The sequence below is a fragment of the Lacerta agilis genome, chromosome 15, assembly GCF_009819535.1.
Source record: "Lacerta agilis isolate rLacAgi1 chromosome 15, rLacAgi1.pri, whole genome shotgun sequence".
Lineage (NCBI taxonomy): Eukaryota > Metazoa > Chordata > Lepidosauria > Squamata > Lacertidae > Lacerta > Lacerta agilis.
The window spans coordinates 39,159,783-39,187,419 of NC_046326.1; the positions used below are offsets into that span (position 1 = coordinate 39,159,783).

Below are 27,637 nucleotides of genomic sequence, written 5' to 3' on the forward strand. Positions count from 1 at the left end.
GGGATGTTGCTTTCGGTTCCTATGAGCCACTCTGGTTTGTTCTCCTAAAAGGCCACATTGGCCAAAGGCACCTCAAAAGTTGGAGGACTTAAGTTGGCAGGAGGGAGAGAGAACAAAAGAAAGTACACCTTCACACAGTGCATAAATAAACGATGGAGCTTGCTCACACAGGAGGCAATGTTACAGGTAGGTAGCCGTGTTGGTCTGCCATAGTCAGGTATCTGAAGAAGTGTGCATGCACACGAAAGCTCATACCAATAACAAACTTAGTTGGTTTCTAAGGTGCTACTGGAAGGAAGTTTTTTTTTATTTTGACAGGAGGCAATGATGGCCTTAAAAGAGGATTAGAGGAATTTAATGGAAGGGAGAGCTATCAATGGCTACTAGCCATGATGGCTGTGCTCTGCCTCCACAGTTGGAGACAGAAATGCTTCTCAATACAGTGGACACTCAGGTTATGGATGTAATCCGTGACGGACGCACGTCCGCAACCTGCAGCGTTCGTATCCCGCAGCATTGCATCTGCGCACGCGTGTGACGCAATCTGGTGTTTCTGCGCATGCACGAGCGCCGAAACCCAGAAGTAACCCATTCCAGTACTTCTGGGTTCGGCACGGAGCGCAACCCGAAAAAACGCAACCCACAGCGGCCGTAACATGAGGTATGACTGTATCAGTTTCTGGAAATCACAGGAGTGGAGAGCGCTCTTATGCATGGGTCCTGCTTACAGGTTTCCCACAGGCATCTGGTTGGCCATTGTGACAACAGGATGCTGGACTAGATTCAGCAGGCTATTTTTATGTTTTTAAAAGTCAATACCATGGGGGAGGAAATGAAATGGTCAGAATTTAACCCAATCTCTTTAAGTCCTGGAAAATATTCACCTATGCAGCGGGAGATAGTTACTACCAGTCTTAGCCAACTAGTGGAGGTTCCCCCCCCCCATCAGCCTCCAAAGCAGCCAAGACTAACCACAGTCAGAACGCAAAACAAATGAGCAGATAGATTTAATGGCCAAACCATCACCATGGCTCCCCTGTTCTGGGGGACAGCTCTACCCAGGATAAGCCAGCTTAGAAGGTCAGCAGTTATAAAGGCAAAGAATGAAAACATCAGAAACAGAAATAAAAATTGCAAGCAAACTAAGGCTAAACAAAACAGCGGGGTTATGATCCTTGACATCAGTAGCTGTAAGCGCTTCCTTGACATTCCCCATCTGCATATCATAGGAAACAAAACCTGCCTGGTGGTGAATGCCCAGTGTGCGAAATCTCACACAAGGACAACCTACTAAGATAACTGGAGTGGCATTATTAAAGCTTCTCTTGCAAATAAAACCTTCTTTTTAAAAGGCGTAGTCTTCAGCTTCTTGATTAAACTGCACAAAGCAGCTGTTTATCCACTCGCAGTAACCAGCAGGTGAACCCGATTCAATATTTATCACCGGCTTTCACAGATCACCGCTAACCAAGCAAACGTTTTAATTAAGCTGGAGCTTGCTTCAAAGAGCTCATTCAGGACGTCAATCAGCGAGGGTAAGGGATCGGATACTGTGTCAGGTGAGAGTGTGTAATACAAATCCACAACTTTCTTCATCCCATCCGCCGTAAGCTAGCCCCGCTCGAGAGCCCACGCTCTGATTGTAACAGACTGCCAGTCTCCTGGAATGTGTAACCGAAGTCACTCGGACCCCATTGTGGAGGTTGTAAGCAATATGTTAAACTGCAATGGGCTAGCACATTAAGACAGATCCTTTTCACAGCTGTTTCTTGATACTCCAAGTGTTTGTTACACTACTCTCCATTTACTGTTTACTTTCTTGCCTGAGTGTAAGTGGGGATTCCTTAACGCAACCGCCCCATGATCTCAATAAAATTAAATAAAAAATTAAAAACCACGAGAGTCTGTGCTTCAGCAGACCCAATGCTTCTGCAACAATGGAAGCTTTACCCTCCAATGACTGCATATGAGGAATGAGTCAAACCACCAGATAGACAATTTTTGAGGGGCACTGATGGGAGCTGGGAGTCCAACACCTGGAGGACATCAAGTTGGGGAAGGGTCCCATGTGCTGGCTAGAAAGGTACAGTATATAAAATTATGCATAGTGTGGGGAAAGTAGGAGAGGTTTTTTCTACCTCTCCAATAATACTAGAACCCAAGGATTTCAAATAAAATTGAATGTTGGACTATTCAGGACAGGCAAAAGAAAAGTAATTCTGCACAAAGCACATAGTTAAACCCTGGAATTCGCTCCCACAAGAAGTAGTGATGGCGACCAATATGGATGGCTTTAAGAGAAGACCAGACAGCTCCATATAGGATTAGGCTATCACTGGTTGCTAGCAACAAAGGCTGTTCTACCTTCACTATCAGAGGCAAGTGTACCTCTGAATACCAGGAGCAGGAACTCGCAAGTGGGGAAAGGATTGTTGCCTTTCAGGCTTCCTATAAGCATCTGGTTGGCTGCTCTGACAATAGGTGCTGGACCAGACTGGCCTTATGTTCTTATGTTATGTTTTATATTGCCACAGCTTCATGATGGTTGGCTTGTGGTAACAGAGTGGTGGGTTTTTTCAGTGGTGGCACCAGTGATGAAACATGAGACACCTGATCAGTATTCACATCCCACCACCTCTTTAAGACACAATTGTTTATGCAAGCATTCCCACTAGTACTAACACTCTGAACTAATAGTTTTATTTGCTCTTTTAACGGTTTTAATTGCTACACTTTCTAATGGGCTTATTTTGTTGTAGATTTTAATTGTAGATATTTGATGTAACTGTTTCACTGTGTATCTTAATTGTGTATGGATTTCATACTTGGAAACCTCATAGGAGCCATTTTGGTATGTAAGTGGTATATAAATTAATCACCATCATCTCATACACTATAAATCAGTTTCTGAGCAAAGGCCCATTACACAGCAAAGTATAATATTTCTACAGAAAATTAAAAAAGGACTATGAAGGGCAAAAACTAAAGGCTACTACAGACTGGTCACCGATAATAAAGTCACTGGAAATAAAGAAGAAATCACATTTATTTCTTTATTCAACATGTCTGTGCTGCCTTTCCAAAGTTCAAGGAAGTGTACACAAATATAAGTTAAAACAAAACATAAAATTAAAGAGCTAAGTCGGGGAACATCCCTGAAGACTCCCCAGCAGTAACAAAGGTCATATGAATGCACTCTGAAATCACCTATAAAGGGCCAGAAGAGATGGTCTACCTCTAAGCAGACATCATTCCATAGTTTTGAGGCAACTGATGCAAATGGCCTTGCACCCAGTTGCGCTGGCCTACAACAGAGCTTTTTCAGTGTGTGGTGCACATGTCTCCATCACCGTCAACTTTCAAGAAGAGTTTGAAAACATTCCTGTTCACCCAGACATTTAATTGCTATTCCAGGTGATCCTGTTATCACTGGATGAAATAATGCTTTCAACTGTAATTTCTTTTATAATATTTTCAACTGAAACTGCTTTTAGATGTTTTTATTTGTAATTGCTTTTAGAGTGCTTTAACTGTTTTTAAAAAGCTTTCACTTTGTTTTAAGACTGTGTATCTGTTTAACTCCCTGAGCTCCTTAGGGAGGAAGGGCGGGGTATAAATTCAATAAATATGCTAAATTTTCATACATACATAAAGACATGATTTTATTTGCGTGACGCCTTTCCAAAGTTCAAATCATGTTCAAGGCGGCTTATGACATGAAAAACACATGCAACTGCAGCATAAAAAGAAGTCATAAACAATAAATAAAACATGAAAAAATACACAGCCAAGCTGAACAATTTCCACATAAATCGTAAGATCTAAAATAAAGATAGAAAAACCCAACAGCAGCAACCCCAAACAAAAAAACCCAACCCACTATGGAACAGGAAGACAAGGCAAGGTCTAATTAAATGACCGAAGTTGGTATGGCAGCCAATAAAGGGAGAAGACATCAAATAATCAATAGGAAGTGCACAGGTACCCCACAAACTAAGGTGCTATTTTACTCAGAATAGATTTATAGGAGCTCCTGAACTCCTGGAACAACAGCAGGGGGGGGGGAGGTGAGGAAAACACGTAGGGGATGATCCACAGAGTTCTAGGGCTTAATAATTTCCCACAGCATCAATACATGACCTCCAAAAGACAGGTATGCTCTCAGGATTGACCTCAAATGCAACAGAGTGCACTCCAATAGGAACAGAACGGTGAAAAAGCCCTGGTACAAAGGACCACAGTTCAAGCCTCTTAACAGGCATTTTTACCTGTTCACCTGCAGCAATTAAAAACATCTCTAGGTGATCAGGCATGCTAGTTCTTTATTTTCCATGGATGTGCTGCAAACAACTAACACAAGTGTATGTGGGTAAGTGAGACAGTACAGGAGAAATGTCGCCATGCAACTTATTTTGCTTTCATCTGCAGGGCTGCCATAGTTTAAATATATAAAGATGTGCAGCTGAGCTGTGTTTACTGAACTACACCAATTGTGTTTGAAGTCTTGCTTTTACTAAGCTGCCAGTCACCAGTTACACACAAAGGTCTCTCCCTTTTTAAAAAAGAAAACAAAAAACAAAAACCACCCTTTTAAGATAAAAGGTCAGGCCCAAACAAAAAGCTCAGTGCCCTTTTACTGTTAAATATAAATGCAATTCTTTTCAAAAAGATTCCCCCACTCCATTCCCTCCCCCCTTCTTATGCAACCTATGGCTTCTTTCAACTGAACAAATATGCTTTAATTGTTCCATTGGAAATACATGCCCTCTGGGTTAAGAACTAAGTAGGATCTCCAAAACCAACACATATGTATATTCAAAGGGCTCTATGTAAGGGCCTTGCTTCTGTAATGTGTTGTTAGCAGAAGGGAAAGAAAAACATCCGTTAAAAGGGCATATTGTCAGTGAACACCACAGCAGGCACAATGCTCACCCACTGTGCATGATCAAAAGGTAGTAAGAGCAAAAATTTACCCAGGCTACCTTTATCATGGCTCTTGCTTTTGTCTCCTTTCCCTGAGCTGCAAACCATACTGTAGTCACTGCCAGAAGCTCATTTCAACAGAAAGGGCAGAATGAGGTGAGCAGGTCGCTGAAAGATGTTTTTTTTTTGGGGGGGGGAGAAATTGGTGCAGTGTCTGAGTGAATACCATAAATCAGGGAGGGGAAAGCTGTGGCTTTGTGTGCGGTTGGGACAGCACTCCAATCATCCATCACCAATTGGCCACACTTGCTGGGGTTGATGGAAGTTGAAACCTAACATCGTCTTGGGGGTATCGGATTCCCTGTCCCTGCTGTAAGCAGTAGAACACTTGCTGCACGTGCAAAGGCCCCAGGTTCAATCCCTGGCACTCTCCAGATCAAGCTGGGAAATACTCCTATCTGAAGGCAATGCCACGTAGTATAGACCAGGGCTGGGAAACCTGCAACACCTCCAGACATTGCGGGACATGTAGTCCATTATCTTCCATTAACCTGGTGTAGACAATACTGGACTCGAGGGTGAAGGGTCATAGTTCCATGGCAGGGCCTCTGTTTTTCATGCAGGAGATCCCAAGTTCAATATGGCATCTCCAGGTAGAGCTGGGGAAAGACCTTGTCTGAAATCTTGGAGCAGCCCCTGTCAGTCAGTGTAAATAAGGCTGAGTTAGATGAAACAATGGTCTGACTCAGTATAAGGCAGCTTCAGATTTTTCCTACATTTTATTGAAGCAGTGAGGGAATATATGTGAAATGCTTGTTTACTCTTTCCATTTCTTTTTGTCATTCCATTCTATTTCCTCATTTTAGGAAGAGACCAGCAGCTTTGGAATGCCTTCAGGATATTGTCTTCAAGTTAAGTACATGAGAACATGAGTCAAAATGCAAAAATAAAGTATAAAGTAAATGTTGTGACTAAGGGCAATTTCACACATTACAAAAGAAATTCATTATATGACCACAGTCACAGGACACACCCACAGCTGCCTGGCAAGCATACCTGCAGGATGCATGTGATTGCCAACACATTGCCCATTTTATGAACAGAAAATTTAGGGGTACAGGGATTATTCAGACCATCTCCTTTTCTTTCTCCATGCTTGTAAGATCTACTTTGTTTCTTCCTAGAACTCCCAAGGAGCCAAGGACAAAATAGGGCATAGTAAGCAGGCTAGGCATGTACTTTAAGCAAGACACCTTCAAGTGTATTCCAGCTCATGAATTTGTTTTCAGTGTCTGAAAAACTGAGCTCTCAGCCCTTTCACAAAAGACCGACTCCTGATTCCTCTGCCCCAGCAACACCCCTAATTTTGAGGTGGAGCTGAGGTTATTGCTAATTTTAAACCATTGGGAGTTGGGAATCCTTGGTGATCTAGTGCCAGTCATTCAGAGATCTACCTTCTGCCCAGCCCTGGTTTAGAATAGCAGTGGGTAGACTTCACACTTATAGTATCTGAAGTCCATGATAGGGACACAGAAACACATGAAACTGCCTTATACGGTGTCAGACCGATGGTCCATCTAGCTCAGTATTATCTAAACCGACTAGAGGTGGCTCACCAGGGCTCCAGACAGAGGGATATCAAGAGGCACCTTTTTCTGGTATTGCTTTATTATGTATACTAGTGGTTTCAGCCCGTTAAAATAACGGGTGCTAGAACAGAAGCCGCCTCCCTCCCTCTCGCTCCTCCTCCCTCCCTCCCTCCCTCCCTGCGGCCGGCCGGCCTCCGTCTCCTCTCCTGCGGCCTCCATCATGTCTTCTTCCCCTTCTCCAGAGACGGGGCCGGGGTTCGAGCGCGCCCTGGCCCGGTGGGACAGCTCGGCAGGGCTCCGCCTCGGGCAGCGCTCGGCGGGCGGGACGGGCTGCGTGGTGTGGGATGCAGCGCTGGTGCTGGCGCGCTTCCTCGAGAAGGGGGCCGAGGACTCGGAGGCGGCGGGCCCGGCGGAGCTCCCTCTCCGCCGCAAGGCCATGCTCGAGCTGGGCGCAGGCACCGGCCTCGTGGGTCTCATGGCCGCCAGCCTCGGATACGTTGCCGCCGCAGCCGGGCCTCGCCTCAGAATCGCCATGGGGGCTGCCGTCTTGCTCAGTGTGGCCTACACGGACTGGCAGCAGCGGCACCCTGGAGCCTTTAAGAATGACAATAATGCTCCTCCTCCCTTCTCCTCCCCTCCCGCAGTGGTGGCAGTTGAAGCGGAACGCCGGCGCTCGGCGGGGGCGGGCTGCTCTGGGCCGCTCCCGGGCCGCTAGGCCTCAGGGCTCTCGTTGTAGCGGCGGCAGTGGCAGCGTGACCTTCCTCCTCGGCCTCCCCTCTCTTCTGGAGCGCCGGCGTTCCATTTCAACCGCCTCGCTTCAACTGCCGCCACTGCTCCCGGCCCGGTGTCTCTTCATCCAATCCCTGTGTCCCTGGGGCACATGCTCAGTAGCGCAAACCCAGAGACACAGGGACTGGACGCAGAGACACTTGCGTTTTATATATAGAGAGATAAATAAATTAGACGCAGAGGCCCTAAATACACTACCAAGGTATGCGCCGACCAGTTTTTTCGCTGCTAGAACATTGGAGATCAGTGACCAGTCTCTTGGTACACTATGTACACTATGAAACTTGTTAAGACAAAATAAGCAAATTAAATGTCAAACTTAGTTTTATTAGTTATTTATTTTTCCCTACCTCTCATCTGTTGGCTATTTATGATTTGTAGCCCTGTCTTTGACAAAATTAATTTTTAAAAAAGAAAATCAACTTTTGGACTATAAGGCACTGAAATAGTTTTGAAGGATCAAGCTTTAGGCCCTGCCTACCCTACAGATTTAATATGGTTTGGTGCCAAGTTTCATTATCAAAAATCCATCCACCTAATTAAGTGCAGTCAGTTTTTTTCTCTTCTGGCTCAGTAGTAGCAACCTGAAATAATCAAGCCCTTTATCTAAAAAGATGATTAAGAACTGGATTATAATTAACTTTTTCATTAGTTCAAGAGTCACTTTAAACAGATTTTGAAACCTGAGTCTTGTGAACTTTCACATTTTGAGCAGACAACGCGACTAGCTTATTATGCTGCATATTTTGGACGTATAAGGTTCACAATACAGAATCTGCAAAGGAAGACAGTGGCCTCAAATTCTGAGGCAGCCCCTAAAAACTGTGGAACTCCTTCCCTACCAAAGTGTGTCTAGCACCATCATTTTGCCAGAAGCAGAAGATACACCTATTTATCCTGGCCTTGGTGCACCAGTTCAGGTATTTTTGTGGGACGCATCTCTTCTGTTTCATTTAACCTATATTATTGCTGCTTTTGTTTGGAATTTTTTAATTTTTATAATTGCATAAACCACGGATATTGTAAGCTGTACAAAAAACCAAATGTACTGTATTTTATTACATTACAATTAGAAATCAATAGAAAATACAATATATAAAAAGCAATGATATGTAATAAAAAAAATCATACGGCATCTAGCACAACTGCAACAACTGGCAGAAAAATCATGAACTGGGCAGCCAAGGCTCCCCCTCAGCAATTTTCATGTCGTCTGAGGAGAGAGCTTGGGAACTGCTTGCATAAACTGTTTTAGTTGTTTTTTAGTGTATGATCATATTGTTCAAACCCACCCTCTGACTTCATAGTGGAGGGCAGGTAAAAAAATCAAATAAAATAGATAAGAGGCCCCTGCTTCTTCACATCAATTTTAAAAAATAAGAGTTCTGAATGATCCAAAAAAGCACAGCCACACACAAGTCCAGCCCCTCTAGTATTTCAAAATTTCAATTTACCGATACCTAATAAATTGTTACAGTCAGGTTCATGAATGGCAACTGCCCTAATAAAACTTCCACTTCAAAGCAGAAACCGCTTTCTGCCACAGGTGGCAATTTTCCTTTACTCTTGCTCTATAATCCACAAGCTCATTTTAACAGGCTATAGTGCTGCATACATAAATATCACTAAGTTGTGGTTTATTGTCTATAATATATGTGTGTGTGTGTGTGTGTGTGTGTGAGAGAGAGAGAGAGAGAGAGAGAGAGAGAGAGAGAGAGACCTGTAGTTGCCTCAGCAATCATGGATTTTTGTTGTAATTCAGAACTTGAAGTTTGATGTTGTTCAGGTTCTTTTTAAGGGTTTGCATCTGAAAACCAACAGTGCCCCCTGCTGGGCTCCAGAGTTCTTTACAATGAAATACCACAGAGTTTGGCAGATTTTAAATTCTACAAAGGTTTTCTCTACACTAATAAAATTTATTGCACACTGTAACAGATATAGTAAGCAAGAAACTTTTTTTGTTTGTGATGAGCACAATATAAATTTTAAATCCACTGAAATTAATGAGCCTGAATAAGTTAGGTACATTAATTTCAATGGATCCAATTCTGAGTAAATCTGGTTGAAAAGCAACCATTTGTCTAGTAAAGCTGCGATGGGAATGGTTGTTATTCCATCTGTTTGTGTACACGTACACGTACACACATACACATACCTGCGGGGATTCGGTGCTGGAGCTTCCCGTGTGTAAGTTTAGGCTACCTACACACGGGATACCAGTTGCCGGGGAAATGCGGCCAGCGTTCCACGTGCGTATTAGCACGGGCGCCGGCCAAGCCTCATAATCTGAAGTTGCGTGAGTAAGTCGGAAATGATGATGCCTCGAAAATGAATGGATGCCTCGAAACTAGACTTGAAACCACTTGTGACCTCCTGTACTGTTGCTAAAGCAAAGATAACCAAACTAAGGGCAAAGTTAAAGCACTAAGTGAAACCCCTGACTTTTTAAAAATCAAATCTTTTTACCTTTTCCCCAATAAAGACAGACACCGATGTTTCTTTTATGGCTTTGGCTGACCCGCATAGGCTCTTATTCTTTACTGTTCCTAGCCCTATGCTAAGCTTTCCCTAGACTAACAGTCCCTGCACCGCCAAATCTTCCGCAATGCTAAGGCTAGCTAGATCTATACCGCCAAATCTTCCGCAATCTAAACCTATGCTAGGTCTAAAGGCTATCTAATCTTTACCGCCAAATCTTCCGCGAGCTAGACCCTAACTACCACCTGCACACGCTTCCAACCCGTCCAGCCCGTCCAACCCGCTCCCCTTAAACTAAACTAAACTCCAAAATAACATAACCGAACTGAGATGCCTAAGCGGGGAACCTCAGCCTTTTATTGATCACCAAGTGTGACATCACGATCGATATATTACCAATAGAAATGCTGTTGCTGCCCTCCAAAAAGGCGGGAAGCAGAATAAACGTCCATTGACAACTTCAAAAACCTCTGGAACTACAATTTTAGGCGGAGTGTTCCCAGTGGCAAAGTGCCCACTGAGTCTTACTTTTACTTTCACTTTTAAACGGAAGGATACGAAAAGTAGTTCATAATAAAAATATAAACAAATAACCGCGGATCTTAACGGATCCACGAAGTGTATTCCCACACATACCCACCCACAAAAATAAATCCTGCCCCACATCATGCAGTGCAGTGAGGTGGTAGAATGGACTGAACCACTTTACAGTTTAAAAAAAAAACACCAGCAATTCAGTAAGTACTCCTCAAAGGATGACCAAAGAAAAACAGGTATGTCTTCAGAGCCTTTTGAATGTGCTGGTAATAATGGGGCTGCCAGACCCCAGATGCTAAAGCATTCCAGAGACATGGAGCTACTACAAATAAGGCCATCTCCAATCTCCTAGCGCCCACCAATCTAACTGTTGTCACAGCAGGCAGGTGAGATGGGCCTCCATTTCTGATCTTAAAAAACGGGAAGACTGATATAGTGCAGCAGACTTTAGTAGTTTGGTTCCTAATCAATTAAGGCTTTAAAGCACAAAACCAGCACTTTAAAGGTTAAAGAAGCCAGGGAGGGTGAGAGAAGAGCCAGGGTGGTTTATAGTGTTGGACTAAGACAGGAGAAACCAGGGGTCAAATTTTGACTCAGTCATGAAGCTCTCACTGAGAGAATTTGGGCCAGTAACTATCTCTTAGCCTAACCTACCTCACAGGGTTATTGCAAGGATAAAATGGGGAGTGGAGATAGCTGTTTACATCACTGTGACTTCTTGGAGGAAACAAGATAGATAGATAGATAGATAGATAGATAGATAGATCAGGAGCCATTCATTCTGCCTTCCCAGAATGCTCTGCATTCCAATCAATACACCTACACTGTGTTAAACAAAACTGATTTACGCAAGTGAGAGTTCAGTAGGTGTGTCATATATTATTAAAAGTTTATACATTGATTCACAGGGCCAGATTTTTCTGCTGACATGCTTTCAGTGAAGGGGAAAAAAATCAATGGAGTTACCTTGGCAGACAATCTGACCCATTTGCATTTAATGGAATTTCAAAATTATTCAGTACTTAAAAAACGGCTTTAACTTGGAATGCTATTAGAACTCTGATTAATAAATCACTTAAAATTGTTTAAAAGATCTCCCCTCCCCAACTGGTTTTAAAAGCTTACAAGATTCCAGTGAAACAAGCATGAATATTACACAATAATGTAAAAGAAAAACCCCTTCCAGTGCTTTCCGTAACATCCAAGGCCATGGGCTGCATTTACACACCCACGTCATGTCACTTGGTCACCAACATTTTGCTGACTCTCGGCCAAACACCTGAGCTGTTACCACTGAAAAGTATTACGTGCCCAGCTGATTTTAGGATTCTAGACGATACCTTCAATTATTTAATTAAAATTTATAAACCACATTTTCATATGGAATATATATATATATGAGCACATCAGTAAAAGCTAGTTGGACAAAGAATCTCTGGTTTGAAAGACCTATCTGAACAGTAGTGTTTCTATAAGGCATCTAATAAGGAGCAGTGGTGGCTTCTGACGAATATCTGTTGGCATGTGAGAGTGAACAGGACCACCATAAATGTCCCATTAGAACAGGGGTCAGCAAGGTTTATCTTGCCTGGGCCGGATCGGTCCCGCGGAGATCCCTCTGTGGGCTGGATTGCGCGTGTGCGATTTTCGGCATCTGCGCAGATGCGATTTTCAGCACCGCGGAAGCGAGTCCCTTCGCTGCACTCTACCGGTTTAGCGCAGCACACGAGCAGGCAGCTCAGTTCGGGGGCACCTTGTGGGCCGCTCAAACGACCTCCGCAAGCCACTTCCGGCCCATGGGCCTTAGGTTGCTGAACCCTGCATTAGAAGATCTCAGAAATCAAGGCGGAGCATAAGGAACCAAGTGGTCCTTAAGGTGCTTTGGGCCCAAGTTTTTCAGGGCTTTGTGAAGTAATACAAGAACTCTGAACTTGGTACAGTAGCAAACTGGTAACCACTGGCAGCAGAGTGGCACGCTGCCAGTAGTCTGGTACTGTGAGCAGTCTGGCTGCTGCATTCTGCACTAGCTGCATCTTCTGGACCAGACATAAGATGGAGGTTTTATCTGTGCTTTTATACCTGCAACTGCTTATTCACACATACAAGGCACCACTTAATGTCAAAGACAGAGAAACATGCATGAACTGGCCTTCACAGTTTCAAAAGCAACTCATTGTTTTGGATTTCACACCTGTAGAGACAACCTTTCAAAGGATCTGAGGTAGTCCAAACACTGAACCACAGCTTATAGAATTCAGCTTCCTGAGAATCTCAGCTTTGACTGGATAAAAAACTCTTTTTTGCCCTTACGACTGAGAAGAGATGTTTGAAAAATTGACTGCATGCAAATGTGACACTAAACTAGTCAGCAGGGTGTGAATGAGTCCAGCCTCTTATTGGGCTCCCCCCTACTTTCACATGACTTTTCGTTAACCAGTTAGTTGCATTTTTCTGCAGCTTGTGCGTCAGCTGTGGCTGGTGTCAAGCAAGCCAACTTCAAATAGTGGTTTTTGACACTGGCACATTTAAAGGAACCATCGTTAATAGTTTTGGAAAGCTGCCATTGGCCAAAAACTATAAGCAAAACTCGCAGCCCAAATTTGCTGGAGAAGGAGGGAGGGGAGAGAATGAAAACCTTGGAGAAGGCTAGCCTTGTTTACGTCTTGTTAAACCACAGTTTAGTAGGATATCCAAACGTATTCTGTGTGCAGCTAATGTCTGGTAGAAGCCAGTGTGGCTCCTGGATAAGATTCTCAACAGACAAGGGTTAGGCCTTCAGTGTTCTCCATGGTTTGGTGTGATTTAACCAAGCCTCAGCTACACATGCACATACACACATCATCCTTTCTTCACATGTGGTGATTCCCTCCCTCCTTTCCTGCTCTGAGGCAAACTATGGTTTGCCATTTTGTCAGAACATGAAGAGATTTTTTTTAAAAAATAAAATTGAATTTTTTGTTTCACTTCAAAGCTTGGATGAGAGCCTGGGCTGTTGTGCATTCCAAAGGGACAGGGTTTATCTGAAGTCACTACTTGTGAAGCAATTTTGCTGAAGGAATCCCTATTGATTTCCCATAACCCTCAACTCCACTAAAGAAGGACGCTAACTATAGAAGCAGCTTAATTGTGCAGTCACTGATTTTCAGTTAGACACTTACAACAGCAACAATGAAAATCAATACAAGTTGCCCAACTTATTAAGTCATTGTGGCAGCTGAGGTCATTAACTCACAGCACACACAAAAAGTAAGACTTACTCGTGTCAGTAATAGTCCATGGGCCTGTTTAGCTGTTCCTATCACCCCTTCAAGAGGAGTCGTAAAACTATCTCTTTCGCATAAAAAGAGCCAGCCCAAGCAGAGAACCAAACTAGGCACATGTCTGGGGTACGAAAACCCCATGGCCACCTTTTTCAAACATACTTTTTTTTAAAAGGAGACAGCATGAAGAATGTGTTCAGAGGCAGCATTTTAAAAGTGCTGTGAATCGAGTTTTGACATAACAAAAAAGCTGGCAAAAATAAGCCAGGAATTCCTGAACTGTCCACAGTGAATGCCTCAAGCACCCCAATACATAAATAAATAAAACTGAGAGGTTCTGTGAGTCTATTACCCACTGATAAAATAGGCTGCCCACTCCATCGTTGCCTGAGCCAGCATTTTGGTTCTACATCTGTCCGATACTCTTTTCAGGGGGTAAGATATTCCCTCCCATCTCTACAGCAGGAGCAACTGAAATACTGAATTGTTCTCTCAATACAGTGTACCTAAGAATTAGCCTTGCCTATTGTATCTCTGCATGAGTCACTGCACTGGGCTTGCCTTCTTCCAAGTAGGAGGCACACGCAGACTGATTAACAGAAAAAGGTTGGGCACTTTTCAGGATTGGCAACCACTCATAACAGCTCTTATTTATTTTTTAAAAAAATATTTATAGATTTCCCTTCCTCAAAAGAGCTCAAGGGGATGTATATCAAAATACAGCAAACTAAAAACATTATAACAAATCATTAAAACAGAAAGTTTACTCCTCAGCAGCTATTATCAGTCTTGAAAAGCCTGGGTAAATAAAAAGGTTTCCAACTGATATTCGAAAGCAACATGGGAGACAGACACAGCTCTAGGGGGAGAACATTCTTAAAGTAAACCTCCTGGGGGTACAAGAGCAAAGTATCCACCCACTTTTATTTTTGAGCCAAACTATGTTTCCACTATTAGAAGGCTGGGCGACACTGTGGTAAGTGAACAACAGCAGCAAGTGGTTCAGAGTATGAAAGAAACGTGGCAAGAGAAAAGTGGCAATTCTTTCTCATTATATTCATTCAATATAAAACAGTTATCAAATAACATTCAGGTGATATGCACCACTATATAACCGCCACAAGAAGAAATGTCAACTATGAAATGCTAGAAAGAAAAAGGATATTTTCATTAAAACAAAACAAAACTGTACATACTATAACCATCAAAGGCCAGAAAAACTGAAATAAAAGAGCATAGGAGAGATGCAAACTCTCAAGCAGGGGATGCCTTAAATACCAAGCCTGCCAAGGTCATTGTTGGAGTAAGAGCCTCTTACTATTAAAGCACCGGGGGAGGAGGAGCAGGTGGAAAGGGAGCTGCAGCTGGGCCAGCTAGAACACCTGGGTTTTCATGCTCAACTCTTCTGAAACAACATAATTGGTCTTTGCTTCTTGAATCCAGAGCTGCCATACTTACTGTTTTGAGAGAGAAAGGGGCCGATTTTTCAGAGCACACAGTCAATTCCCCATTTTTCTGCTGCCGGTAAACCTCCAGAGCGTCAACTAACTGGGTTCCTTGGGACAGCCGGTGCCGTTTCCTTGCCTGTAAGGAACACCCAACATGCCTGTAAAACTCAGGTAGGAGGCACAGTGTCTCCTTTTAAGCCAGTGGCTTTTCAACAGTTCCTACATTGATGGGATTCCTTTCCCCACGACCTGTCTGTCATGGAACCCCTGCACACTGCAAAGTATTCTAGGCATTTGCTAGAGGACAAAGAGTTCACCTAGGAAAGTGGCCAGGCCAGCTGGATGTTAGCATGGTCCTGTATCAGAAGAATCCACCCTAGAATGTAACTGAAACTCCGTAATGAGGAAGACATGAGTCAGACTACTGACGTGTCTAGTTTGCTATTGCCTCTGCCATTTGGGTCTTAAGTTGCTGAGCTAGGACCCAATTATTGAAGGCGTGGGGAACTCGGGCACGGGGGCCAAATGCACACTCCAGGCTTCTCTATCTAGCCCTTGGGACTCTCCTGAAGCCACACACCCCTCCCCCAGACCATAACACTCCCCAGCCCTGTTATTGTGTACTTTTTGCTTGGCTTGAACATGTCCTTGAACTGTGATCATTCTTCGTATTTGCATGGATGGCTGTATTTGTAGAAAAACTTTTGAGTGGCTGGAATGTCATCTACTCTGCAAGAAAATCCATCTTGCCCCATCAGTTTCGGCCTCTGTTCCTTTCCATCCACAAGCAAGTGCCCACAAAGTGCCCCAGTTTTTTGCCAACTATGTCCTAGCTATGATGAACATGCATTCTAACACAGCTACAATTTAAAATGTTTGGGGAATAGAAAGGCTGCATGCTTCAACCAGTAAGATCAGGGATGAGGAATTTCTGTGGCCCTTCAAATGTTGCTGAGCTACAACTCCCATCACGCCCAGCAAAGAGGGACAATAGTCAGGGATAATAAGAGCTGTAGCACAGCAGTATCTGGAGCACAAAATATAAACTAAATTTTACATCAACTGAATTTTAGATCAACAGAAATTCTAATTGTTGTGAGTCAAATGGAACAACATTTTAAAACCATTTTAGCTCTGCTGTTGTAACAAGGCATGAATAACATAATAAAGATGGCCTGTCCTTCCAAAATGACTAGCAGGTTTCATTCATTTTATGTCCAGTTATCTCACGCTTTCTCCAGTATCTCAGAAAGTTATCTTTCGGTGATATGCATTTGTCTTTACATTTAGTCAGTTGATTAAAAGGCAGACGATAAATTAACGCAAACACTTTTTAAAAAAATCAGTGGACAGCCCTCAAATAAAGCACTTTAATTTTAAGATATGCCTGTAATTAATCCTGCCTTGTAAATAAGTTCCCAAAAGTAAATAGCTTATTTTAAAAAAAAAACCAAAAAACAATTATTAGCCCGTTGGGCACTGATGGGAAGAACATAGAATTGAATTTAAATGCTGAGAACAGAAGAGGCAGCTTCTCTCCTCATTTCTATGAAAGGTGCAAAGGGGAAACTGAGGGCCCATCTACACTTCCACTAGGAAGAATGGGTTCGAGTGGTTTTCTGCTTATCCCATGCTTCTTGGACACGGTTTCAAGCAGTTTTCTGTTTGCCCGACGGCTTTGCTGGGGGAAACCCAGTCTTTAGCGCTGAATTGAAGCAAGCATTAAAAAGATTGTGTTTTCCTGGAGGAAAGTGATGGGACAAGCGTAAGTCTGGATGAACCCTGTATGTTCCATCCATCCTCCGCAAACCTGCTCATTCATCTGCATGCAATTCCTGGTCACTGCAAGCAACCAGTTGTTGTTGTTCAGTCGTTCAGTCGTGTGCGACTCTTCGTGACCCCATGGACCAGAGCACGCCAGGCACACCTATCCTTCACTGCCTCTCGTAGTTTGGCCAAACTCATGTTACTAGCTTCGAGAACACTGTCCAACCATCTCATCCTCTGTCGTCCCCTTCTCCTTGTGCCCTCCATCTTTCCCAACATCAGGGTCTTTTCTAGGGAGTCTTCTCTTCTCAAGAGGTGGCCAAAGTACTGGAGCCTCAACTTCAGGATCTGTCCTTCTAGTGAGCACTCAGGGCTGATTTCTTTGAGAATGGATAGGTTTGATCTTCTTGCAGTCCATGGGACTCTCAAGAGTCTCCTCCAGCACCATAATTCAAAAGCATCAATTCTTCGGCGATCAGCCTTCTTGATGGTCCAGCTCTCACTTCCGTACATTACTACTGGGAAAACCATAGCTTTAACTATACGGACCTTTGTCGGCAAGGTGATGTCTTTGCTTTTTAAGATGCTGTCTAGGTTTGTCACACAAAGAAACAACATTTAAACTCATAGGCTGATGTATGGTGTGTGTTAGTAAAATCTAAAATTTCCTCCTGTTAAAGTGCTCCTTGAAGCACTGCTGCCAAAAATTCAGCTACCCCCGCAGTCACCCCTTGGTCGATGTCAGAGAGACAGAATCCAACACTTCCACCCTGCTGCGGTTCCAAACCGTCCAAACGGGGGGATAACACACGTTCACGCAGCGTACTGTGCAGTGGACAATAAAAGAGAATATGCTCCACAGTGTCCGGGACATTCAGGGGACATCTGCAGTATCTCTTGTTTCTGGGAACATTCTGATATCTACCCCTGACAAATGCCGAGGGAAAGATATTCAGTCGGGCCAACATAAATGCCCTACGTTGGGCTGGTATTATTAGTTTAGTAACGTAGTTGACCCTATCGAGGATATTTAAATCATAGAATATAGGAGAGCAAATTTTGTTTACTGCTGCCGCAATATTTTGTCTCTCAACATCCTTTAGTCTAATTAAGACATTATGATAGATATGTTGCTCACTTGAGTTGTACAAGGGCTCCAGCTCGATGCCTATCGATCTGATTTTATTTTCTAGGAGTTGGTACCATCTAGATTTATAGGAGTCCTTAAGCAGGTCAGAGAGCAAACTTGATGGTGGACAGCGGAAATGGCAGCGCAGCCAGCAAAAAATAATAATAAAAAGCACTCAACAGTCTGGTTTGGGTTGTGACTCAGTCCTACAGATCTGTACATTTTTAATTTACGTGCTGATCCATAATTGGACTGATGGATACCTGAATTAATTTTGCTAGCAGCAAACTTTACTCACCTGCTGGTCTGTTTCTAATGAACGAATCCTTTTCCTATCTACTATAAAATCATCATCTCCATCTTCATGCGAAGACGCCTGCTTCTTTGCAGATAGTTTGGAAGCGAGTGTGGTTCTTGAGATCTCGTCTGCTATAGCAACATATAAAACAGAAAATCCCTATTATTTAGCCATTGTAGAAAAAACAAATCACTACAAACATGGCAAGAATAAAATAGCACCGCCAGCTATCCACATTATAACAAAACTAGCACACAACAGCACAATAGAAAAGAAGTGAAATGCTAACATTTATAACTGAACTCAATATTATAACCAAAAATTATCAAACTCCTCTGCTGGTCAGCAGAAAGACTAGTATGACCTCCCCTTCCCCAACTGCTTTGTTATGAATTTCTAGCTCCATCTGCACTATACATTTAAAGCAGAATCATACCACTATCAGACCCCTTATTACCCCCCCCCCCCGTAGGGCTACCGTTTGCAGAGTGGTTTAATAGTAGAAGAAGAGTTTGGATTTGATATCCCGCTTTTCACTACCCGAAGGAGTCTCAAAGCGGCTAACATTCTCCTTTCCCTTCCTCCCCCACAACAAACACTCTGTGAGGTGAGTGGGGCTGAGAGACTTCAGAGAAGTGTGACTAGCCCAAGGTCACCCAGCAGCTGCATGTGGAGGAGTGGAGACGCGAACCCGGTTCCCCAGATAACGAGTCTACCGCTCTTAACCACTACACCACACTGGCTCTCCCTTCTCAGATAAATCCCCCTTCTCAGATAAATCCCCCTTCTCAGATAAGGTGTGAACTGTAGCTCTGTGAGAGGAATTGGGGCCTCCTAACAACTCTTAGCACCCTCAACAAGCTGCAGTTCCCAGGCTTCTTTGGGGAAGCCATGGATGTTTAAAAAGGTATGATGCTGCTTTAAATGTGTAGTGCAGATGAGGCCTCTGTCTTGGGCCGTTTATACAGACTCTGCTGCAGCACTGTGTGTTCCAAGGTTTCCACAGCTGGCCGACCACATTGACACTAGTGCTGCTCCAAAGGGATCCCTATGAATTGTCCTAATATCACTGAATAGATGCTAGAGAAGAAACTATTCTTTAATTAATCTTATAATAACCTTTTCCAACAAAATCTGGAAGCCAAAATAAAAGATAAAACAACCCTCCAATCCAACTTTTTCATGTCTCTGCTGTAACATTGGCAGCTCCTAATGTATGGCTCACAGGTCCAATTAGACTCACCAAGCCCCTCCATCCCATTTGGGCACAGGGCCAAGCCACACCCAGCTACCACCTATCATAGGGTTTCCCAAACTTGGGTCTCCAGCTGTTTTTGGACTACAATTCCCATCAACCCTGAACACTGGTCCTGCTAGCTAGGGATGGTGGGAGCTGTAGTCAAAAAAAGAGCTGGAAACCCATGTTTGGGAAACCCTGACCTAACATCAGGTATGGGACTGGCGAAGTCACAGCTGCAAATGGTTCCAAATAAAAGTATGGAACTTCTACAAGTTCCAGATCAGAGTCATTCTGCACTTTCAAGAAATAGGTCCTACACTTTGGAACTCCCTGCCCATTGATATTAGGTAGGCGCCTTGATGTATTTTTTGTGCCTGCTAAAAACTCTTTTGTTCCAGCAAGCCTATCCACACATGTAATTTCAACAGACTGTTTATTTTAAACTTCTTAAATGTCTTATGCTCTAATAAGGGTATATTTATTAAATAAACAAACACAAGCAGTGACTTAAGAAGAGCCATTCTTCTTTGCAGCCCCAGCTTTACCTTTGGTTCCCTCCCTACCGGGCAGCTTTCAGAATGGACTGAAGATACTTAGGAGTTTCTGAGTGTCTCAGATTCCTTCCAAAAACAGTGACAAGGAAAGGTGCCAAATGCAAAAGGCGCAATCCCAACATTTTCTGTGCAGTCGTGACTTTATTCTTCCTACACCCGACTTCAGCTGACTGGCAGGGGGGTCTGCCCCACCCACCTGTCAATGCACTCTGCAGAGGGTTGGGTTATTTTCAAATCCAATCCTCCAGCCAAAAGTGGTTCCTTACAGGGGTCCTAATGCAGCAGTTCTGATATTACTGCCCTTCATCTGAGGATCACAGGGCGGCTTACAATATAAAAACACAAAATTTCATAACCTAGTAACAAATGAAAACAATAACACACACACACACACATACGGTTCAAAAGGCCATGATGCCCTGCTTACTTCCCCCCTCAAACGAAATTGTGAGTTGAACTTCAGAAGTTAATAACCCATATGTCGTGTTACTAAACACATCTGACCAATAATCCCAACTTTTCCTTCTAAGGCCACCAACTATTGTAAAGCTTCCTGATCGAATTGCCTGGAGGCTATATCTTACAATGGGTCTTTGCAAGCTCACCCTTGAAGGACATCAATGCTGCGTGTGCCCTTCAAAGCAGTCTAAGAAACCTTCCAAGAAGCGGTTTGGAAATTACCTTTGTTTCTTGACTTGGTTCCACTTTTCATGGGTGTCACTGTTCCACTGTTGGTGAAGGAACAAGATGCGTCTTGGCTCACCGCTACACTGTCCTGGGCCTGAGCTGCATGACAGCGACAGCCACATGGCATCAAGGTCTCTGGCTTCTTGCATTCCTTTGAACATGGCAAGTCATCAAGCGGTTTGTCTGAAGAGCAAATAGGAGAATATTATTTACCTTCTTTTTAAAACTCCAAGAAAGAGGGAGCCCAGTGAAGATCACCTCAGGACCTGATCCAGCTGGACTTCCCTCCACAATAAGAGTCACCCACCAAGAAGTGCTCCAGGAGAGAGGGCTCATGGTGTCATTTGCATGCCGTGACACAGAGAGGTGTGTGTTGGGAACAGTTTACATCAGAAAAGTTTCCAATGCCAGAGAGCAGCGGTGGGCAACATGAGACCCTGAGGCCAAATGCCTGCCAGCCCTGCCTATTTAGCCCTTGGGATTTTCCCAGTCTACTCGCACCCTGTCCGCCAGCTACATCCCTAATAGGCCCTGCTTCACACCCTCCTTAGAGTGCTTTTGCTGAGCGGGAATGTATCCTTGAATTGTAATAGTGTCTCTTGCTTGCCTGGATGGAGGATGGAGAGATATACATGGTGTGTGGGTATCCATGCAGAAACCTCTGACTTTCATTTCCCCCCCGCTCGTCACACCGGATGCTGCACCCACCACTGGCATATCACACACACACACCCTGAAGCTTGCCCATGAGGGAACACAGTCCTGAAGCTCAGAAAAGTTCCTCAGCCCAATCTTATAAAATTATCTAATTTAGCACGTTTTTTTTACTTGTATTTACATGGAATCTAGGATAAAACCACTTTGAAAATGCTTTTTTTTAAAAACCGTTTTGAAAAATACCGTATATTGAATTTCCCATAGGGCTCACCATCACCATCTAGTGTCACATTGTATATTGCACTTAAAACACACTTAGTAATCACAGCTTTTAAAAAAACAGTACCCCAAGCTGATTTTTGCCCCAACCCAAATTTGACCTGAAATATTGTGAGGAATTAAAGCACACTTAATGTAATTTTATTATGTAGATTTTTTTTCACTAGAACTTTAATTTAAAGACAATAGTATGTACTTCCCATACACCAAAGGCAGCACAAAGGTCCTCAGAACTGTTGACAGGCAAATACATTTTAGAAACCCAAAGAACAGTGCTGACTTTCATGCTTGCTATGGATAAATCCCTGAAAAATATGAACTTCAAATTCAAAACTACCAAGCTGGCCTAATATGGTATTTGTAATTGGCAACCATTCATTGTTACTAATGATCTCATGAAAAGGATTTTCTTTTCCTCGCAGAAAAAAAACGAAGCAATGAAAAAAAAAAACCCCGCTCTAAATCACTGATGTCGCCATCATTATCAGCACAGCCCTTGATTGGTGGGTTTGGGGAGTGTATCCAGGAATGCTTTGATTTGCAAACCCCTCTGGGATTTTTAAATTTAAAATTAAGCTCAGTATATAAATAAAGTGTGTTTTAACGTTCCCAAGCTGAGCGGATATAGGATAAGGTGGCGATTCTGCTGGTGCGGCAACAATGCATCTACTACATCAGGACAGATAAAAGAAAGTGGCAGTGTGGTGTAGTGGTTAAGAGCGGCAGACTCGTAACCGGGTTCGCGTCTCCGCTCCTCCACATGCAGCTGCTGGGTGACCTTGGGATAGTCACACTTCTCTTAAATCTCTCAGCCCCACTCACCTCACAGAGTGTTTGTTGTGGGGGAGGAAGGGAAAGGAGAATGTGAGCCGCTTTGAGACTCCTTCAGGTAGTGATAAAGTGGGATATCAAATCCAAACTCCTCCTCCTCTTCTTCTTTTTGCAGCAACATAGTTAAATTATGGAACATGCTCCCACATTAGGCAGTGGCTGCCACCAGCTTGGAGGGTTTTAAAAAAGGACTGGACCAATCCATGGCTATGAATGGCTACTAGCCATCATGGTTATGCTCTGTCTCCATAGATCAGAAGCAGTAATGTTTCCGAATACCAGTCACTGGAACCCACTTGGATCCTGGTTGCAGGCTTCCCACAGGTAGCTGGTTTGCCACTGTGAAAACAAGATGCTGGTCTAGATGAGCCATTGGCTTGATCCAGCAGGCTCTTCTAAGGTTCACATTACACCCCACCCTAGCATACCTGGGCTCTGCCCATCAATGAGCTCAAATTCGAAATAATTGAAGATTAATTGGGTGACAGCTCTAGCTATCAAGCGATGAGAATCCAGTAAGGTAACATGCCCAGACTGGACAAGATTCATGCACTGCGGTGAGCTCAGACCTTACTCAACCTCCTCATCCTTGGAAGGTAGAGCTGCTTTTCCCTTGGATTGTAATTCCTTTTGTGCCCATGGACCCCACTGTCCTCCTGAATTGTATGCTAAACATTGCAGCAGAACTCAATAATGAATAAATGACAGTCAACAGCTACTTGAATAATTTACAGACCCAGGAAAACAGACATCTTCCAGCCAACTGGGCCACATAATTTCAGGCAGCCGACTGCATTTCCTATGAACAGGGTGACCAGAGGCAAAGGAACATGGGGAGAGCCCAATGCAGATTCAGACCATTGGTCCATCTAGCTCAGTATTGTCTACACTGACTGGCAGCAGCTCTCCAGGATTTCAGGCAGAGAGTCTCTCGCATCCCTATCTGGAGATTCTAGGGATTGAACCTGGGATCTTCCACATGCATAGCAAATGCTCTATGGCTCTTCCCCTCCAAAAAAAGGCCAGGATGGCTCCTGTACCTTCGAGTAAAAGAGGAATTTTCAGCATGAGTCAGTTGTTACACAGGGATAAAAAAAAACCATCCTCCCTTGCATTCAAACACCTTCAAATGCCCTGATGATCAAATACTGCCACCTTTCTAAAATAAGCACAGCCATGCAGACGGGCCTCTCTAGGGAAGAGACTCAAAAACTAAATGGCTTACCGTAAAGTGACTGTTGCCATGACAATGCAGAGCAAAGCAACGCCAGGCTTTTCCCACTTCCAGTAGGACTCTCCAACAGGCAGTGCTGCTTGGAATTGAGCCCCTTCACAATCTGTGAGTAAATAAATATAATAAGCACAGGGGATTATAAACCATCTTGAGTGAATGGTATTTGTGCAGTAACATTTATTTTAAAATAATATCATCTGAAATATCCAGCACATCCTAAGAAAATATTTGCTCATCCTGGAGGAAATAATTAGGTTGCAGAGGGGTATGTTTTGTAGGTTCTGATAGTTGCTTCAATAAACCATAGTTCAAACTAACTGCAGTTCCTAGTACTGATGTTAACAACAAACTGTGGTCAGTTTACTAGGAAGCTGAGAAGCAGAGAGGAGTGGGGAACACTCACACCAAAAACTCCAGCAGCTTTTTCACACCCTGTTTCAGAGCAGGATTGGAGAACCTGTAGCCTGCAGGTCAAATGAGAACCAGCAGATGTCCCAATTCGCCCATTTTCCCCAACCCTGCTCACCTGTCCCTCACCTGACCTCATATGTGTGGGACAAATGAAGACATGGCTGCAAAGAAACAATCAGGAGCCTTATAGATGAGCAAGGCTTGCTGTAAGTGCCGATCAGTGCTTAGAACACATCCCACAGGGAAACACTTCCTTTGCCTGCAGTTTGATTTTAAACTATGTGGGGACAAAGAAGCAGGGTTTGCAGCAGGTGCAAATTCTGTTTTTTCACCAGCACAATTTGATTTCATAGGGCAAAGGCTTCACCTGATGTCAGGTGATGGACAGGTGGGCAGTCCCACCCACCTGTCAAAGTGGCCCAAAGGCATTAGGAGAAGTCTGGATCCAGCCTGCCCCAGTTTAGAGCTATGTCCAAACCATACCAAGATATGAGCATTATTGCAAATTTCATTCTCAGTTCTGTAAACGTTTCTAATTGTTTTGGGTTTTAGGTTTGCATTTGAAAAGCAAACAAGCAAGCAAACAAACAAACCCAAAAACAAAACTCAACCATAAAACAGAAATTTTTAAAACATTTTAAAATGAAGACTACTAGAAAAGGTTGAGAAATCTGATTTACTTGGCTGTAACTACAAATCTCATTGCAATGAATTAACTTACTGCATTCATCATAGCAAGCTGTGAAGGGTATGCCTTGCAAGGGAAGAGAATTTTCACACCTCCAATGGTGTATTCTGATGCTGATGAAGCCATAACCACATTTGAGTTTTCAGAATTCTTGATTAAAATCTGCAAGATTAAAAAAAAAGGAAAGCTGTTCTAAATGATGCACAGGATGCCACAGGAACATGGCAAAAGCCACAAAGAATGAGAGAAATAAATGCAAACTGCTTGCGACTAGTAAGACATTTCATTCAGACTTACATGAAGTTAGACCAGGCACCCCCAACCTGCGGCCCTCCAGATGTTTTGGCCTACAACTCCCATGATCCCTAGCTAACAGGACCAGTGGTCTGGGATGATGGGAATTGTAGTCCAAAACATCTGGAGGGCTGAAGGTTGGGGGTGCCTGAGTTAGACCATTGGTCCATCTAGCTCAGTTCCTGTAAAGCATGTGCTCAAACACTCTTGTCCCCCACCTAAAAATAAAGTTTGTGTCCTCATGCCTCTGAAATAAAAGGCTGAGTTACATAGGAAGCTGTTTTACACCAAGTAAGACCATCAGTCCATGTAGCTCTGTATTATCTACAATGACTGGCAGCAGTTCTCCAGAATTTCAGTTAAATATATTTCACAATCTTACCTTCTTGGTAAACCACTTTAAAGTTTTATTTACAATTAAATGGTATACAAATTATGTTAAAATATAATAGATGGTACCGGTAATTAAATTTATGTATCAAGCTTCCTCTCAGGATGGTACACAAGAAGCTAAAATGCAAAACAGCAATAATAATTGAAAGCAATCAATTATTTCAACAAAACCACTATACAAAAGAGTAACCACACAAAAAACCAAGAACGCTTTTTTAAAAAAAACACCTGCTCGTTCCTAATGTGTTCGATTGTAGCTATGTGTTTCTGTCTTTTTGCGTGTCTGTGTATTAAAAAAAAGAAAGAGGGGTGATTTCCAAAATGTGCCAGAATGTTGTTGTACCCTAAGATTTATTCTCCCAGAGTTTTGGGTTGGATGAGGCTGGTCAGGGGGCCTCTTCCTCATCACCCCCACCTCAAAACTGAAGGAAACTTTGTGCCAGAGGAGATTAAATTTCTATTCCACCCTTCCTCTCAACGGAGTCTAAACCAACCAACAACACAATAAAAAATAAATGTTCATGTCGCTTCAGGACTGCATACCCCAATCTTTGTGCATCACGGTAATAAAAAGAGGTTGGTTGTTTTGTCTTTGTTTTTTAAAAAAATCCTTCTTACAGAAATGTTTGGTTATTTTTTTATATCAAGAACCAAAACACTCACACGTGTCTGGTTTTTATTTTTAATGGCTTGTGAAATGCTCAATATCGTGGTAGCAGCCAAAGTTAGTCCTACTCCTAAGTAAACCATGGAAACTAATGTGCCTGACTAACTTAGGTCCATTGATTTCAATAGGCCCACACTCAAAACTAGAACTTAGTTGGATTCAGACTAATAGATTTGAAGCACCGCCGTTTAATAAGTAACAGCAACCAACTGGCGTGTGGAAAGAAAAGCAGGGGAAGAAAGCAAATTTTGTCCCACTCAGCCATAGCTGGAGGAGACCCATTGAAATGAATGGCCCTCAGTCCTATCCACTCATTTCAATGGGGCTACGCGGAGCAGGGCTGACACGGATACAACCCAGTGCGAAATGTTTTTAGGACAACTGTTGTGTGAGTTTTGAAACACCACCTCAGAATTCATGTTATTTTGAATTCTGATTTATAAATAATTGGGGGGGGGGGTTGAGAGAGAGAAACGCCGCTTTTCTTTCCTCCTAAACTTACGAGGGTTTATGTACATAAATATGCAGAAATTAACGGACAACATACGCTCCCCCCCTTCAAAAAAAGGATGGAATAGCTAAGGAATCCTCCCCCCCTCTCTTCTTGCGAGTTGGACTCGCCCAGCACGCGCGTATCAAGCCCAGGCCCGCGCGCGAAGAGCCACACTTTTTACCTCAGGAATCGGGTTCTCTTCGGCTTAGACGAGCCCTCCTTCCCGCCTCTTTTTCCACATCCCACGGCGCCCATCTCCATCCGGCACCTCAGCCAATCACTGACGAGACACGGGCTGCCGCCGGCCAATCGAGAACCGCGAACGGGTCCAATCCAAATGTCCTGGGATTATTCTAATCGGAACTCAACGCTTGGCGTGTCTTCCGGGTTCCTGCTGTTGCCTAGGTAGCCGCTCGGTTAGTGCGGCCTACCTGAATTTCAGGCGTCTCTGCCTCCTCCCTTAAATTTCCCAAGGTGGAGATTCTCTGGCCATCGCTTACCACATTTTTGAAGGATGTCTGTGCCATGTTTCAAGAAAACACCCCCCCCAGTAAATCATAATAATCTAATCGTAGAATTGGCAGGAACCCTAGGGTCATCTAGTCCAGCCCCCTGCAATCATAGGCGTAGCCAGGATTTATGGGGGGGGGAGTACATCAGTTAGTTATTTTTTTTGATTTACTTGATGGGGGCACTCTACCCATTACACCATACTGACTCTTAAAATTAATTAACTTGGACTGAAATACTCATAAAATCAATGGGAAGAAAGGTAGTTTCTCAAGTGCCACACGTGATCTCTGTGATCAGGGGGGGGAAATGCACTGTGGTTTATTAAGTTTGGTTAGGAAGGTCGCAAGAGAGAGGCAGTGGTCACTCCTATATTAAAATCACAACTACATGCTTAAAATTGCCACTTTCTATCATAAGGTTACCAGACGTCCCTGTTTCCCGGGGACAGTCTCCAGATTTACAAATCAGACCCCTGACA

At 43.4% G+C, this 27,637-nt stretch overlaps 1 protein-coding gene across 3 annotated transcripts in view; it reads right to left on the bottom strand.

Annotated features, from left to right (window-relative positions):
* Nucleotides 1-26,899, bottom strand: part of BRIP1 (BRCA1 interacting protein C-terminal helicase 1) — a 144,014-nt gene extending 117,115 nt beyond the window's left edge. For all 3 annotated transcript variants that reach the window (XM_033172174.1, XM_033172173.1, XM_033172172.1), the window contains exons 1-6: nucleotides 26,828-26,899; nucleotides 24,833-24,961; nucleotides 23,692-23,803; nucleotides 20,694-20,882; nucleotides 18,219-18,349; nucleotides 15,035-15,160 (exon numbers count right to left, since the gene is read on the bottom strand). In XM_033172174.1, coding sequence (XP_033028065.1) covers nucleotides 15,035-15,160; nucleotides 18,219-18,349; nucleotides 20,694-20,882; nucleotides 23,692-23,803; nucleotides 24,833-24,925 — 651 coding nt within the window. In that variant the 5' untranslated portion in view covers nucleotides 24,926-24,961; nucleotides 26,828-26,899. The remainder of the gene's footprint in view (nucleotides 1-15,034; nucleotides 15,161-18,218; nucleotides 18,350-20,693; nucleotides 20,883-23,691; nucleotides 23,804-24,832; nucleotides 24,962-26,827) is intronic.
* Nucleotides 26,900-27,637: the final 738 nt, after the last annotated feature.